At 38.5% G+C, this 17474-nt stretch overlaps 1 protein-coding gene across 5 annotated transcripts in view; it reads right to left on the reverse strand.

The window, feature by feature from the left end:
- The window catches only part of Ehbp1 (EH domain binding protein 1), a 285025-nt gene extending 270870 nt beyond the window's left edge, over nucleotides 1–14155 (reverse strand). The window contains exons 1-2 of one of the 5 annotated variants that reach the window (XM_042691180.1): nucleotides 14119–14155; nucleotides 12453–12857 (exon numbers count right to left, since the gene is read on the reverse strand). In XM_042691180.1, the coding sequence (XP_042547114.1) occupies nucleotides 12453–12556 (104 nt within the window). In that variant the 5' untranslated portion in view covers nucleotides 12557–12857; nucleotides 14119–14155. The other 4 variants (XM_042691182.1, XM_042691179.1, XM_042691183.1 and 1 more) reach the window with 4 other exon arrangements.
- Nucleotides 14156–17474: the final 3319 nt, after the last annotated feature.

Consider the following 17474-nt stretch of genomic DNA (forward strand, 5'->3'; position numbering starts at 1 on the left):
ACCTCATGACAGGCTAAAAAGTGATTTTTTTTCAAATAATTCTAAATTAGTCCAATGGTAGTTTTCTCTGATTTACAAAATACATATTTTCCAGGCAATCAATTGAGATTTATTTTTAGGTATTCAATCCTAAATTTGTAGAATGAATATAATTTATTACAGTCAGTTTTAAAGTTTGCATTTATTTACAAAATGAACTACACACCATTTTCTTTTGAATTAAGCTTCTACTGTTCAATTTGAAATACTGAACACATATGCAGTACTTAAAAACAACAAACTGATAATTTCAGTACAATTAAATGTATTGCTTATTGTTTGACACTTAAGTGTTTCTAAGTAAAATTAAACAGAGCAAAAATATTCACAAGAACTTTCCAAGAATTTTGTCATTCACATACAGACTAAGAAATCCAGATAACTAAAGGTAAACTGCACAAAACAAAAAAATTTACATACTGCAATATTCCATAAGCTAATCATAAATTAACTAAATGGTAACGACTACTTACAATAAGTATTAGTTGCAATACAGTCAAGAGCTCCACTTTCTGGTACAATATGTAAGGAGCTTAAAAGTTGCTACTTCTGTCTTCACAACAAATACAAAAAGACCAAAAAAAGAAAAAAGAAACAAAAAGAAGCTAAACAAATTGAAAAACTTTTCTTTCCTAATGGAGACAAAAGGACAAAATCACGATCCTATGGAATAGCAAGAAGATAAAGAGAAGCACAACTTATTAAAGGAGAAATACAATACAGTATTATCCATATAAAAAGGAACTCTCAAGAAAGTTTAAAAATCCCAGAAGATATCAATCTTAGATGTCCAAGCTTTTGAGAGTTTTACCTCCAATATCCCTATCAAGAGTGGAGAAAAACATCCCCCACTTTGGACAGGAATAGGGGAGAAATATCCAATGCAAAATAGCTCCAGGATTTCCTAACAAGGCCTTCCCTAAAGAGAAACTACTTTACCAGAACCTAACTGATCAAAAATGGAAATATCCAAGTCCAGTCCCTTCTATACACCCTATCTCACCAAAAGGCTGGGGATGAGACAAGGCAGAGGATGTCTGAGGAGCACTTTAAAGAAGGGAGGGAAGGAGGGTGGAGGGAGGGAGTACAAGAAGGAAAGAAGGGAGGGAGGGAGGGAGGGAAGGAAGGAAGGAAGGGAAAGAGGGAGGGAGGGAGGAAGGGAGGAAGGAAGGGAGGGAGGGAGAGAAGGGAAGGAAAGAAGGAGGGAGGGAGGGAGAGAGAAGGGGAGAGAGGGAAAGGAAGGGAGGGATAGATGGAGGGAGGGAGGGGGGAGGAAGGAAGGAAGGAAGAAAGGAAGGAAGGAAGGGAAAATATTCTTGATTTTAGGAAATCTAACGCTGAAGAATTTATGGGTAAATACTCTCAAATATCATCACATAACTCAAAAATATCAGGTCTACGGTAGTTTTAACAAAATTTAACATTTAACAAATGTTCACAAATTTTGCTATTTCTCGGAAATTGAACAAAATTACCCTCCCATGAGTATATGTTGGATTTAATGACTGGTTTCCAGTAACTAGATACAAATAAGAAAAATGAGAACTTTCACCTTGTGGTATCTTCCTCAAATTCCATAATCTCAGTCTTATTAGAAAAACCTAATTTTAGAGACATAATACAAAATACCTAATCAGCATACTAAAACTATGAAAATTATGAAAAACAAGGAAAAATTGAAAATCTGTCAGACTGAAAAAGAACAGAGAACTGTAGCAACTAAATACAAGGTAGTATCCTAGGTTAAATCTTTGAACGGAAAGGGGATATTTAAGTCTGAATAAATCTTTAGTTAGCACAATGTACTAATGTTGATATCTAGGTTTAGATAAATGTTAATATTTTATGTTTTAATTGATGGCAGTGGTAATTTACCAGAAATTTACTCAAAGGAAGCTGGGTGAGGGGTATATAGAATCACTGCAACTCTTCTGTAAACCTAAACTTATTTCAATAAAAAGTTTATTAAATAAATGCATTAACCCATTTTTAAAGTTAATTATAACTTAGTTCTTTTCAAATTAATGCTCAATCATTAAGCTTTATTAAGACCCAGTTATTGTATGAATATAGGTTCAAGTAAGTTACTTTTGAAATAGCTCTTTCCCATTTAATGATTTTTAGACAGGGATAGAGAAGTATAAAAAAGTTTAAAAGAAACTTGGAATGAACTAAAAAAAAATTGGAATCCTCATGGACATGGTTGGAAAAGACATAAAACAGAATAAGATTATATTTCAAAGATTGAAATTAGCATACTAAATTTATACAAACATAACAACAGACAAAGGACCAGAAAGAAGAGGGAAGCATTAGGGACTATCATAAAAGCCTATACTAGCCAGGTGTGATTGATCAAGACTGTAATCCTAGTTACATGGGAGGCACAGACTAGAGCATAAAAGTCTGAGGACAGCCAAGGTGTAAAAGTCCGCTAGCTCCATCTCAACCAAAGGCTAGGTGCAGGGGTATGCCCCATCATCTCCAGTGACTTGAGTAGGAGGATCACAGCCCATGCAAGCCAAAGCATAAAAGACCCTCCCTCAAAAATAACTAATTCAAAAAGAGGCTGGAGGTGTGGTTAAATGGTAGAGCAACTGCCTAGTAAGCACTAGACATGAGTTTAATCCACAGTACAAAATAAAAGTTTACTACCAAGGGTTTCCAAACTTTCTGCAATGCCTATTCTTCTCAATTTTCCAAACTATACCCTTGGCTTAAATTGGCTAATCAGAAAACTAGGTGTCTCACCCATATTCTCTTAAAGTTGACAGGTACATTATATGTTGACAGATATAAAAGTTAACAGATATATTAACAGCATTTTTGTAGCTGGAGATTTTATCCAAAAGAGGTTTTCTTTATTTTTAAGACAGGGTCTCACTACATACCCCAGGCTAACCTTGAACTTGAGATCCTTCTGTTTTAGTACTGGGATTATAACTGCTTACCTAGTTTCATGTATTTTTCATAATAAAATATTGTTTGGATTAAATTTTTTTAAGTCTCTGTAACAAATTCACATACCTTCTCAAGCCAGAAGGGCATTGACTTTCTTCAGCTCAGGATTTTACAGTAGCCAATGTGCTTTTCTTTTTGCTTCAGCTGCCAGTAAATCTGAAGTAAATCCAGTGTCAAAGTAGCACATGACTCTTCTCATATGCCCATTAATATATACTCATCCTGCTCCTCAAAGACTATCACCGTTCTATTTATATTGCTAAATAATTCAAAATGTTATTATTTTAAATTCATAGGCTGACAAATTCTTCTAGACGTAAGTATCAACCTTAAGAACAATAACTTCTTTTAATTCAGGCCAATTTTTATAATTTTTCTTAAAATCAGAAGTGTTTTAAATAATAATACCAGGACTAATTAAAAATAGGAAAAATTTAAATAGGGCAGATTAAAGAAAATCTTTAGGTGCCTATTAGCAAAGCTCCCTAAAAAGAACACTATAACGAAGACACACACACTATGACATCCATCCAATAGAAATTTCACTGTCTCCATTTTACATATTCAGTTCAACTCCTCTTAAGAAATTAAGCAAAAGTCCTGAAGCAGAATATAACATCCCTACTAAGTATTCAGTTTAAACTGCGTTGTGTAATTTTTCCTTTGGCACACTGGACTATTTGTAAATCACACAATATATATCTTCTGTTGAGATTTGCCACAAGATTAGAACAAATACATTGATGCATCAATAGCACATTTCTAGAAATTCCTAATTTTAAATTCCCTAGCTGTATTAATTATAAAACTCATAGGAAATGAAATCAAGCCTAAAGGTACTTCCTCACACAACCCTTAAAATTTCATACCATAATCATAGTTTGAAGTCAGCCCAGACGGAAGAGTCCTATGGACTCTTACCTACAATTGACCAGTAAAAAGCCAAAAATAAAAGTATGTCTCAAGTGGTAGAGCACCATCCTCAAATCAAAGCCAACCAAGAAGGTGAGGCTCTGAGTTCAAGCCTCCGTGTACACACACACACACACACACACACACACACACACACACACACACACACACAAATCATGATAGGAAGAAAGCATTTTGAAGAAAAACTCATAACTGTCATAAAGAAATGCACAATACATGGATGTGAGGGCAAGCTAGCTGCAATATCTGTCATCCTACTACTGATTGCCAGAGTTGATTCAGCTGATTTGATTAGCTAAGGAAGTGTCTTCTTCCTCCTTCATGACTCTAAGTACATCTCTCCTGAAAATTCAACAACCGCTGATAACCTCCAAACAAGTTCTCAAAAAATACATCATAAAAGTCTGTTGCTGTGGTTCAGTGGCAGAACATTCACTTAGTATAAAAGCCAGGGTTCAATCCCCAGAACAACAAAAAATGCATAATAAAAAAAATGCTATAGGACAGACAGAAATGATGACACATTATTCTACTTTTAAGGCATTAAGTTAGTTTGCTTATTCCGATACTTATTTTAAATTATATGAAATAAAGTTATAAAACAATATGAGGGATGGGAAGGTGGCTCAGTGGTAGAGTGCTTGCCTTGCATGCATGAGGCCCTGGGTTCGATTCCTCAGCACCACATAAGCAGAAAATAAAAAAGCCGGAAGTGGTGCTATGGCTCAAGTGGTAGAGTGCTAGCCTTGAGCTGAAGAGCTGAGGGACAGCGCCAAGGCCCAGAGTTCAGGCCCCACTTCCGGACCAAAAACAAAAACAAAAATAAAAAAACAATATGAACTGATTTTGCTCCAGAAACAAAAATACACATTTTCTTTCCAAAAATAAAAATATTGTCACTGGGCACTGGTAGCTTACCCTGTAATCCTAGCTGCTCAGGAGGCTGAGATCTGAGGATCACAGTTCAAAGCCAGGCTGGGCAGGAAGGTTTGTGAGACTCATCTTCAATCAACCACTAGAAACCCAGAAGTTGTACCTTGACTCAAAGTAGTAGAATGCAAGCCTTAAGCAAAAAGAACTCCAGGACTAAGTTCAAGCCCCAAGACCAGAAAAAAAAAATGCTACCACTACAAATAAATTTTGTTAAACTATACTTCATGTGAAATAAACGTTTAAAATGTAGATAAAAGGCTGGGAAGGTGGCTCAGTGGTAGAGTGCTTGCCTTGCATGCATGAGGCCCTGGGTTAAATTCTACAGCATCACATAAGCAGAAAAAGCTGGAAGTGGTGCTGGGGCTCAAGTGGTAGAGCACTAGCCTTGAAGAGCTAAGAGACAGTGCCCAGGCCCAGAGTTCAGGCCCCACAACCAACAACAACAACAAAAAAACAGATAAATTACTACCCTGTAACAACTCCATTTTTAAAAAATTAACCCATAGATCATGATCATAGAATTATAAACAAGTATTTAATATTTGCTAAAATTTTATGACTTTCACAGTTCACAATACAAAAAATGACTATATTAATTTTGTTTCCAGGAATAAGTATTCAACTTTCATATAATTTGTAATACAGAAACTTCAGCAAACAAGTCTCTCTAGAAGCAAGTCTAGAAACTAGGTAACAAACATCACCTTTACCTTTTTACGACCATTTTCTTTTTGCTGGTTCCACGGCTAGAGCTTCACACACTACTTGCTCACAGCTGGCGTGCTACCACTTGTGCCACATCTGGCGTGCTACCACTTGTGCCACATCTCACTTTATGCTAGTTAATTGTAGAGTCCAGGGGACTTTTCTGCCTGGACTGGCTAGGATTACAGACATGAGCGACCGGTGGCTCACCATCTCCTCCCATTGTTTTCGGTAACTTCAAGAGCTACAGAAATAATCAGTCTCTTATCTTAACCTTCAAATTCTTAACCATCAAAAATCTTTGTATTTTCAAAAATCTTTCCTCCATTCTAACACAACCATCAATTATCATGGACATACTTCATAATTATATAAATATATACAAACATATTGTTTTGTGTGTTCATTTTGTTTTAGCTGATAAACATATAATCCAAAGAGACCACTTACTACCTATATCTTGTCATTAACATTCACCACATTCTTCAGAATCAAGCACTTCATTGAGTCTCACCTCCCATCTTTCTGGCTCATGCATTTTTTTGGGGGGGAGGGGTCCGGTCGTGGGGCCTGAACTCTGGGCCTGGGCACTGTCCCTCAGCTCTTCAGCTCAAGGCGAGCACTCTACCACTTGAGCTACAGCGCCACTTCCACAACTTTGTAACTTTTCTGTCTCTAAATCTTCAACATTATTTCTCTAAGAAAACTGAAGCCAGTAGAAAAGAATATTTGAATCTGTCATCAAATAAACTTGAGTACTACCCCTTTTTATCATACACTGCTCCTTCTTTCTGATTCCACTTAAATTCAACTTTTCCTGGTATACTAGATGTTTCTCTTTCTACCCAAGACTTTTCCCCTAAGGTTAGTATCCTTTCCAACATCATGCATTTTTGCTCAATCATTTCTGTCAGCTTTCAAGCACCCTGCAATAGCTGTCATGCCAAAAATACACCTTAAACTTTTGTCCTTCTCCAGGTACTACCTAGTTCTCTGCTTTGTAGCCAAGTTTTCTAAAGCAATCACCTGTACTCACTGTATCTATTTCCTTTCTTCTAATCAAGTTCTCATCCCCAATATTCCTCAGATATCTCTCTTCAAGGTCAACAGCTCCTTCCATCTTGCCAATACAACAATCATCTTGTTCAACTTCAATAGTATTTGACACAGCCAAATACTCCCTTGATTCTCTTTTTACATTCAACTTCTTAGAAAATGCACTTCTCTAGCTTTCCTGTCACTTCAGTATTGCTTTCAGTCTTCTTTGCTGTCTCCTCTGTATAGGAGAAGTGTCTCAAGGCTCTCTTAACTCTCTAACTCCCTTCTTAATCTCTATGAATTTCATAGGAAATTTCCTACAGTCCCATTGTTACAAATACCACCTACATACTAGAGGCTTTGGACCTCTTCTCTCCCCTGGGTCAGACTCATAATTAACTGCTTAATTAAGATCTTCATCTGGATGTCTAAAACTAAAAAATACAAACAAAACAAAAAACCTCTTGATTGCTCCTTGACCAAAAAAAAAACAACAACAAAACTTTTCTTCAAGAGAGATTCCCCCGTGCCTGTAAGTATGCTATATTCACTTGGTTCCTCAGGTCAAAAACCTGTAATAATTATTGATCTCTCTCTTACTTTATACTCTATTAGTAACTTCAGTCAACTGTACCTTCAGAAAATTCATTTTCCAATTGACGAAACTCACTGAACTCTGTATTTAAAATGGATTCATTTATTCATTACAAGTAAAACCTTGATGAAAGTGTGGTAGTGGGGAAGGGTAGGTATGTGTTAGTTATATAAATATGGCTATTTCTCACTACCATGCAGTTTGGACTGTTGTAATAGATTTCTTCTTATTTTTAGTAATTTTTTTTTTTTTTTTGGTCATGGTGCTTAAACTTGGAGCCTAAGCACTGGCCCGACTTGAGCCACAGTGCCACTTCCATGTAATAGATTTTTAATGGATATCCTTGCTTCTACTCTTACAGCAGTACATATTCCAGTGTTCAGAGTAATCTTTTGCAAATTTAAAACAAATTCTATCATTTCCCTGCTCAAATCCTTTCAATAGTCTTATCACACTTTAAATCCACAAGCTCGCACCATGATCTCAAGGCCTTACATAATCTAGTCCATACTAGCATCTCAGATGCACCTCTAGTCAGTTTAACCTTTAACCTCTATTCACTGTGCCACTCCAAAATCTAGATTTCCAAAGACTCTGAAACCGCACCAAGCATATTTCCAAGTAATTCTTCCTTTTCCTTTTTTATTTTTATTTTTTTTTGGGGGGGAAGAGTACTAGAGATTAAAATCAGAGTCTCACACTTTACCAACTGAGCAAAGCTCACTATCCTTTGGCTCTTTTAGTTTGTTTCCCAGATAAGGTTTCATGTTTAGTCCTGGCTGACCTCAAACAGTAATCCTTTCTATCTCTGCTCTAGAATAGCTGGGACAACACCCACCACACCCAGCTTTCCTTTTGCTTTTCTTTTCTTTTTTAACTTATTCCAAAAGTTCTTTAAGTCAAGACTCAAGTACTGCTATATCACTCTGTTAGTCAACAAACAAATGCTTGTTTAAGCCACTCAAAGAAGGGTATCCAAATTATACGTTAAAATTTAACTAGCTTTCATAAATTCAAGTTAACATTTGCATTTTCCATTGGAAAACTGAACTAAAATCAGCTTCAGGAAGCTGGAACATCAAATTAAGGGTTTATATTTTATCTAATAAGCCAGCTACATAAACTTTAACACGAACTACTTTTTTAGTTTTCAAATTCTACAATAACAATGTATCAAACTATGAGAGGCACATTTTACACTCTTCTATACTTTAAGTTTTTACATTTTACACTGTTAGAGTTTTGGATAATGTGATTGTATTACATATTTAAATATGAATTACAAGTTAAAATTATATTTCAAAAAAAAGGAAAAGGACTTACCATACAATACTGGTAGTTCAGAAATGGGAATCCCTGAATCCTATCCTATCTACCATTTTCAGTCCCTTGAGTTTTAAATTCATGCTGAAATCGGTGTAGCTTTCATGTACATTCTTGGAATCAAAAATGGATTATTGGTAAGGTTAAAAATATTAAAATACCACTCCTTGCTGGGTACTGGTGGGCTTTTGTCTGTAATTCTAATACTTAGAAGGCTGAGATCTCAAGATCAGGGTTTAAATCGAGCTGAGAGAAGATGATTTCAAGAGATTCTTATCTCTAATTAACCAAAAATAGTTGGAGGTAGAAAACAGCTCAAGAGGTAGAACATCACTCATAATTGAAAAAAAGTCAATGAGAGGGGATGACATTGAGTTCAAGCCCCAGTATAAGCACAAAAAAAATTAAAAATTAAGCATAAAATCATGTATATTATAAACCATGTTAAAATACAGATTCAAATTCAGTAGATCTATTTCCTAGGTATTGTAAATGTTCCTGATTCTCAGGGAAAAAAAAATTTTTTAAATAGCAAGACAATGACCCCTATATATACAGACTACCAAGGCACAAATTTAATGATACAGTTCTTTCTTTTATAGGTTAGCCTTTCTTCTCTAATTTGTATAATATATATTTTCTTATTCTCCCAGTGTTGAGATTTATCATTAATAGTTTTACTTTTATTTAATCATGATCTCCAAATTTTTTCATATCTTTTTGCTCTTCCATACACCAAAAGTATTATCTAAAATTTAAGAGTGAGGTTGAGGCCAAGAGCAGTGGCTAACATCTATAATCCTAGCCACTTAAGAGGCAGAAATAGAGGATCACTGTTCTAAGTTTGCAAGGCTCCATTCTCTACCAATGACTGAGCACAGCTTTGTTATCCCAGAGTGTCTAGGAACAACAATAAAAAGTCTAGGCTGGCTCAGGCATAAATGAAGACCCTGCTATGAAAAATAACCAATACAAAAAAAGTGGTAGCAGAGTGGGACAAGAGGTAGAGTATCTGCCTGAGTCCAAATACTAGGCCACCAAAAAATGAAAAGTAGAGCTGGGAATATAGCTCTGCTTAGAGCACTTTCCTAGTATGAACAAAGCCCTAGGTTCAACCCCCCTAGCAGTGTTAAACAAAAAAAGATGATTTGACATTAAGAGTAAAAAATCAACCTAACTTATATGTATTATAAGGACTCTAAGCAAAGTAAAGCAAAGAAACAATAACAAAAAATCATTACAACCAATTTTTATAAAATGAAAAAAAATTTTAAGTTCTACTTAAGGGTCCACCTACAAATAAAATTCAAGTATATCTGCCAGGCACTAGTGAATGTATGCCTGTAATTCTAGCTCCTCAGGAGGCTGAGATCTGGAGAATAACAGTTTGAAGCTACCTGGGTAGAAAAGTACAAGGACTCTATCTCCAATTAACCAGCAAAAAGGAATGGCACAGTAGGACAGTGCCAACTATGAACAAGCAAGCCAAGTGAAAACACAAAGCCCTGAGTTCAAACCCTGCTACTGAAAAAAAAAATCCACTAGATAAATTATTCTTTAGACAGTATATTTTTGCTAGCTTTAAACTGCATTTTTTAATGAGTAAGAAAAATTCAGAATATTTACAACTACATGTATAGAAGAACATTCTATCATAAGATACAATTTACCAGCTGCTTGAGAGGTTGAGATTCGGAGGATCAAAGTTCAAAGCCAGACCCTGCAAAAAGTTGGCAAGACCTTCCCAAACTGGGTATAATGATACATGCCTGTAATCCCAACTATGCTGGTAGTGTAGGTAGAAGGGCTGTTCTCTGAGGCTGGACCCAGGCAAGAAAGCACAAGAACCTATCTGAAAAATAACTAAAAGGACTGGCACATGCTGAAGTGGTAGAAGCACCTGCCTAACAAGCACAAGGCCCCGAGTTTCTGAGTTCAGAAGCCCCATACTGCCAAAATCATCCTTTCCACTATGAATCTTACTCCACACTGATCCAACAGGGATCCTAATGTGTCTTTAGCTCAAAACTTACTGCATGTGTCTCCCACACTCCTTCTTATAGCACATAACTTTCAAGATCTGAGTCTCACTGGCCTCTCAAACCTCCTATCCCATTGAATTCCACGCATGTAACCCTTTAAGCCACCCCCACACACATCAAAGTATCTAAATTTCCAACATATGTCCTAATATTTAATGTCTCAGTTTTTGCTTCAGTCTAAAATGTCCTTTATGTCTCCCCCCAGCTTCCTGGACAACTACTCTGAATCTTTAAAACCCAGCTTAAATCTCAGGAAATCGTCCAAATACTTCATTTTCCCTTTACCCAATTCTAGGTAATAATGGTCCTGACACTATTCCAAACATTTTACTTGTAATAACTCAATTTTCACAATTACTCTTCCTACGAAGTATACCATTATTACTTTTGTGCACATGAAAACCGAATGATGGAGAAATAGCCTCCCCAGGAATATCCAACTGGATGGAGAAAGATAAAAAGATCTCGGGCTGGGAAGGTGGCTCAGTGGTAGAGCGCTTACCTTGCCTTGTCTTGCATGCATGAGGCCCTGAGTTCGATTCCTCAGCACTACATAAGCAGAAAAAAAAAAAGCCAGGAGTAGCGCTGTGGCTCAAGTGGTAGAGTGCTAGCCTTGAGCTGAAGAGCTGAGGGATAGCGCCCAGGCCCAGAGTTCAGGCACCAAGACCAGACGCCAAAAAAAAAAAAAAAAAAAAAAATCCCTATGTAACATAGTTGAATTATTGCTCCTATCACAGTGACGTTATTTATACATTGGAGTGTAAGCTCCTTGAAGGTGGAGAGGATGTTGTATTGAACTCTAATCAAAAGTACCTGAAATAAAATAATCACTGGAAGCCTTTTTAAGTTGATCTTAAAGTAACACTCCTAACAAGTTCAAGAGAAAACCATTCAGAAACTAGCTCCCAAATAAATTTCTGAATATTCTGTATGAGTTCTATAACAGTAATTTTAAAGGATGTTTAAAATAACATTATTAAAGACATGAGATTACAGTCCTTGTAGACAATGAAATAAACTTATTTCGCAGTAGAGTGCTTAGTAAATCAAAACCCAAAGGATCATTTGCTTAAGATTAATTTTTTTTCCTCACTAAATAAGAATTCTTGTTGCTTATCATTGGGGCAGTGAAAAGACCCAAATTTACTTTGCTCAAGTGGAAATAAGCAAATCACAGATGAACATTACTAATTGCTTCTTTAAATCCAGCCAAGAAATGTATATCATTACTCAATTAAAAGAAAATACATTTGCTTGACTAAGCATTTAACAAAAGAATTTCTAAGGTTGTGTGGACTGGTATTTTATTATTCAAATAATAAAAAAAAAATCATTATCTTGAGGACAAAATAAAAGAAAAAAAACCAAGAATATAAAATAACTATCACTATCAATCTGTAGACTATAGACTTCTATATTAAGACTGTTCAAACAGGTAGATATGTTACATTAAAGCATGTGTGTATAAAGGACTAGAGGCATGGTTAAAGTGGTAGAGCTCCAGCCAAGCAAAAAGTATGAGGCGTTGAGCTCAAACCCCAGTTTGAAGAAAAAGAATAGAACCATGCATACGAGTCTATAATATTTCAGTGCCCATTCTTCATGACTCCTTAAAATTATAGTTATTTAACACTAATGACAAATGACCTCAAGACCAAATCTACTGCACTTAGAGTGCTCCCACTTACAGTCCTCTGAGCCACACTGAAGTACAGTAATTAAAACCCACAGGGACAGAACCAGCAGCAACAGCACACATCACAATACTTATTAGCATTCTCTGCACCCTGCCCAGCTTCTACATTCCAACTTGTACACTGTATCCAAAGTCTCAAGAGTTTAGGCCACATGACAGCAAACTCTAGCCCCCACATACATCTTACCATTTCTTTGTACATTCTACCATCAGCTCCTGGTAGGAAGCCACAAACTGGAACTTGGATGCATGTTTTCCCACGCGCTGGAGTCTCTTCCAAACTGAAGCCATGGTGATGGGTCAATACACTGGAACACTTCTGGATTCTCAACACAGCAGCTTTAATAAAGCAGAAGGTCCAAAGCCAAGGAGCTTTACATGTAAGTCTGTACTTTTTAAAACTCAACTACTACTTGAAATGATGCTTGGAAGTCCATAAGTCTTCTCCCAGTTTCACAGGGTAAATCCCATCTTAGATGAATGGCCCAGTCAAAAGCAGTATGATATACATGACAGGATGAGTGAGAGGAAGCTCCCTCACGGAGACATCACCATTCCACATTCGGGGCTATGTGACATGTATTCTGGAGGGCTGAGGGGGGGGGGGGGGGAAGCAAAACAAAAGAAAAAAAATGAGAGAAAGAATATGAGAAGAAAGGCATAAGTGACTAGATAAGGCTGTAACCTACAGTACCAGTGGTCTACGTGTTTTTCAAACAATGAAACAAAACAACGGCCTCAAAAGCCACTAACATCAAAGGATGTAAGATACCAAGGGAGAAATGCCAGCTCAAACCGAAGACAAGGAGCAGCAAAATCAGGTAACTGGGCATCAATGACCATCCAGAGACTCCAGTCAGTCGGGGCCCTACCTTCTCCTCCCAGTACCACAGAAGGGAGAACAGAGCGGGAAAGTCTCAGGATGCCGTTTAATGTCCCCGGGGCCAGTCAGAGGGGAGGCGGCGTGAAGTCTTTTTGATAAACTTTGTTTTTCAGCTGGTAATTAATGGACTTGACTCCTGGAATATATGCGGGGGGGGGGGGAGGGGGAAAGTAGGGAGCAGGGAGGATTGGCTGTTGTTCAGTCAGAGGGGGAAATGGATGGGAACCCGGGAGTGGAGGGAAATCGCCAGGCACAGGGAGGTCAATGTCCCCGGCTCCAGGCCACTTGGGTTCCCCTTCACCCAGGCTGCCAAGAGCAGGGAAATGAAAACTCCAGCCTGGGGGGTGAAGCAGGGACCCGCAGGGCTAGAGGAACACGCAGGGTGCGGGGTGCGGGGCGCGGGGTGCGGCGCCTCCCCGCCCCCATCCTCTGGGAACAGCCTCCGGGAGCCCCGGGTGTCCTCGGGCACCGAGTCCAGATTCCTGCCCCCCCTGGCCATGGCAGGCGGTGGCCCGCCGCCGTCCCTGTCACCTAGACACGGCCGCGAGACCCCCGCCGGCTCCCGAGCCCGGCCCCGCCTCTCGCCCCCTCCCACCCGCTCCTCACACCTCTAATCCCGCTGCCGGGCTGAGTGTGGCCCCCGCGCCCTCCTCAGAGCCGCTCCTCCATCGCCGCCGCAGCGGCAGCCGCCGCCGCCGCCGCCACCACCGAGTCCTCCATCCCCGGCGGAGCCACATGGAAGTGCCAAGCCAGCCGCGGCTCTCCCCGGAGCCGAGGTCCGCAGCCCCGCAGGCGGACGGCGCCCCTCCACCCGCCCCCTCCCTGACGGACCACCCGGAGACCGTCCCCCACCCTAGGGAGCCATGCCCGAGCCTCCGCTCCGCGCCCAGCACCCCCTTCCCCCGCCTCCCTCCGCCGCCACCACCATCATTACCTCCCCCGCCGCACCTCTCACACTAACCCTACCCACCGCGGCTCAACCTCCGTCCGCCAGACCGCCATTGGCCAGGCCCCACTCGTGCCCCGCCCATCTAGGTGGCCGGGTTTTAGAGCTTCTGTGGCCTCTCATTGGCAGATCGACGTGCTCATCACAGAGGTCCCTCCCCTTAGCTCTTGAGGTGTTTTTTCCTCAGCCGTACCGCGGCGCACTGTCTATCCTTCTTTAAAGAAAAAAAAAAACAACTGGAATCCACAAGGATGATCCCGCCCATTTTTCTGATTGGTTGAGAGAAGGAAGCAGTGGGCGGGAGAAGTAAGGAGTGTTTATAGTGAACGGGAAGCTGATTGCAAAAGGTGGCTGTCCATCAAGGGTGTCGGGCGGAGTTTCTGGCTCTGGGTGGTGGTAGTAGAGTGCTAAGATAGCCGTGTGGATAAGGTGGTTTCTTTCCTGTTCACTTGGATCCCTACCTTAGGCGCGACTTCTACTATTTGCGACTATAGTTTTCCCACACACAACCTTGTTTTCTATCCAATTAATTCTAGAGTTCTTCCCTTCACAAACTGAAATACATACCCAGCCAGGCCCCTTGCCCAAGGTTCAACGGAATTCAGTAAATAGAGCAAAACACAAGACGTTCAAAATGCAATTCTTTGTGCTCTGTTTCTTCCATATTCTTTTAGATATGGTTTTTGTTGTTATTTGCTCTCAACCTCTTTAACCGGTATACTTCTGATGGATCTACGGGGCAGTAATTTTAATGAGGATGAAATAATAACAGAGTGTTGGAGCAGGGGCATTTCACTCTGTTAAAAGGGTCAAAGTTCATATACATTGTGTGTGTGTGTGTGTGTGTGTGTGTGTGTGTGTGTGTGTGTGTGTACGTACATGTATATATAAGACAAGCTGGCCTCGAACTCACAAACCTGTCTCAGCCTCCAGTACTAGGATTATGAGCTACCACACAGGGCTCCACTATCCCTTTTGAGGATATAAGGGAGAAAATAACATCGCAAAGCACACAAAATTGCTTTCAATTTTAAATAACTCACAGACTACTGTACAGAATAAAGACCAAGAATATAATTCTAGCTAGGCGCTAATGGCTCATGCCTCTATGTATTCCTAGATACTCTGGAGGCTGAGATCTGAGGATCACAGTTCAAAGCCAGCTGGGGCAGGAAAATCGGTAAGACATCTCCATTAACCAACAAATAACTGGAAGTAAATATGTGGCTCATGTAGTAAAGCCCCAGCCTTCAGCAAAAAAGAGACAGCACCCAACCCAGGCCCTGGGTCTGAGCCCCAGTACCAGCACAAGAATAAATTAGTTAATTTAATTTAATTCTGAGGGTAACCTACCATTTAGGAACTAAATAAAGTAAGAAAGATACAGAGAAGAAATTATCAGAGAAGTATAAACTCTCAGCAAACTATAGATAGACAATTTGGGAATGAGAGAGAAGCTAACATGAAAAAATAAAAGGTGGGCCTTGGGGGGAAAAATAAGGATCATTCTTAATCTTTCTAAAATTAGAGAACAAGGTATATGAACAAAGTAACTTGGGGAAAAAAAGAGGGGTGTAGAAAAGGATAGTTTGCATGAAAGGAAAGTAGGATAGAAGGATAAGAACTGAGCACAAGTGCAGAAAGTACAAAGCAAAAAAAGGGAGAATTTAGAAGACATATTACTATCTGTTTTTACTACTTTCAGTAAAGAAAGTGATCTAATAATACCATTAGAACAAATGTGGACTATTGAATTTGATAGACTTCATAGAAAAGGGCATGGTTACCACTTAAATGTTGGTAAAATCTGGGTTCTAAAATATTAAAATAACCATAATATTATATTGATTCTTAATTTATATATCCTTAAGAGTCCCAGGTATCCTTCCTGAGTAGTTTATTACATCACTACAATTTACTGACATAATGATCTCATTAACAGACATTAAGGACTAATTTATAGAAATTGCCATAACTATGTTCATCCATTCCATGAACTATGTTCATTCCCTTCAGGAACAACCCATATGAGAATGATAAGGCTTTTGCATCCTGCTTATTATTATTATATTACTGTCTGGAAGATTCTTACACTTTCTCCTGGTAATCTTGGTTTCATTTCCATACTCTTAAGAAAGACAGTATTGCTAAAAACTTAAAAAAACAATGAGTTTTAAATAAGTGTGTTCCTTTGAAGAAGAAAAAAAGAATAGAGTAAGATCCTTATGGAATCTTCCTCAATTAAGCTATAGTTTCAAGACAGCTCTTCTTTTTACCAAAAAATGATTTTCTTGGATGTAAACTGCTCGCTTTGATTCTAGCCCCAAGGTTGCTATGAGAAAACCAAGGTTAGAATTGTTTACTGAATGAGTGAAGAAATTAAGAGCAGACCTTGACATTGTTCTGCTGTTAAGTTCCAGGCTGTCTCCTGAAAACCACATGGAACAGTCTCTTCTTCCCACAATACTTTTAAAAATAGCCTAGCCAATAATGAAATTGATTGAAAAACTTTAAATATAGAAAACTTTGGGATCTTTTGGTCTTCTTATCCAATAATCACTGAGTGCTGAGTATTGACCCTTTTAAATACTATGAATAGGGCATAAAAGTTACAGTCTTTGTTCTCAAAGATTTTTTTTTTAGAAGCCAATGTCCATCATGCAACATAAATTGTTTAATTTTTCTAAGTTCTAGCTTTGTATTCTATGAAAACAATAATCATGAGTGCCTTTCTGGGATGTTGAGAAGAATGAAGATATGAATATAATGTGCCTGGCACATAATGAACAGTCAAGGGATAATTAGGAATAGTGTGTGCTATTGTTGTTCACAGTAAGCTTAAACAGGAAAGAAGCAAGCAAAATAGGTCTTCAAGAACACTTCAGCAATATCTATATGATACCAAGCATCACTGCTTAAAGGATTAACAACTTTCAAACAGTAGATTCCAAGAGCAGTATATAATTTAGGTGGACTTGGGATTTTATAAGAATTAGTTCCAATTTAATTACTCTTAGTAACTCTCGTGTCTACCTTCCTGCTATATCTTAACTCACATCCTTTTGCATGCTAGACATTACTTTTTCCTGAAAGCTTCATTTCTGCTCCCTACCAGAAAGTATATCCTTTTGGGGATTACACTTTATTCCTGTTGCCTCTTTCTAATTCCCTATTTGCTCAGGTCTTGGTGTATCATCTCCTTCTGTCACAGGTTTAATTTGTATGTAATAGATCCATAGGTAACAAATTGTTTTCATTGTCCTGCCTATGTGAGCCTGGTTGTTGGCTGCAAATTTTATAATAGATGTTTCACTTAATAAAAAAAAAACATTTAAAATAATTTGAGGTTTGCTTTTAAGTGTCATTAACCTTAAGATGAA

Source organism: Dipodomys spectabilis, unplaced genomic scaffold (assembly GCF_019054845.1).
Source record: "Dipodomys spectabilis isolate Male_0828 unplaced genomic scaffold, ASM1905484v1 ptg000141l, whole genome shotgun sequence".
Classification (NCBI taxonomy): domain Eukaryota; kingdom Metazoa; phylum Chordata; class Mammalia; order Rodentia; family Heteromyidae; genus Dipodomys; species Dipodomys spectabilis.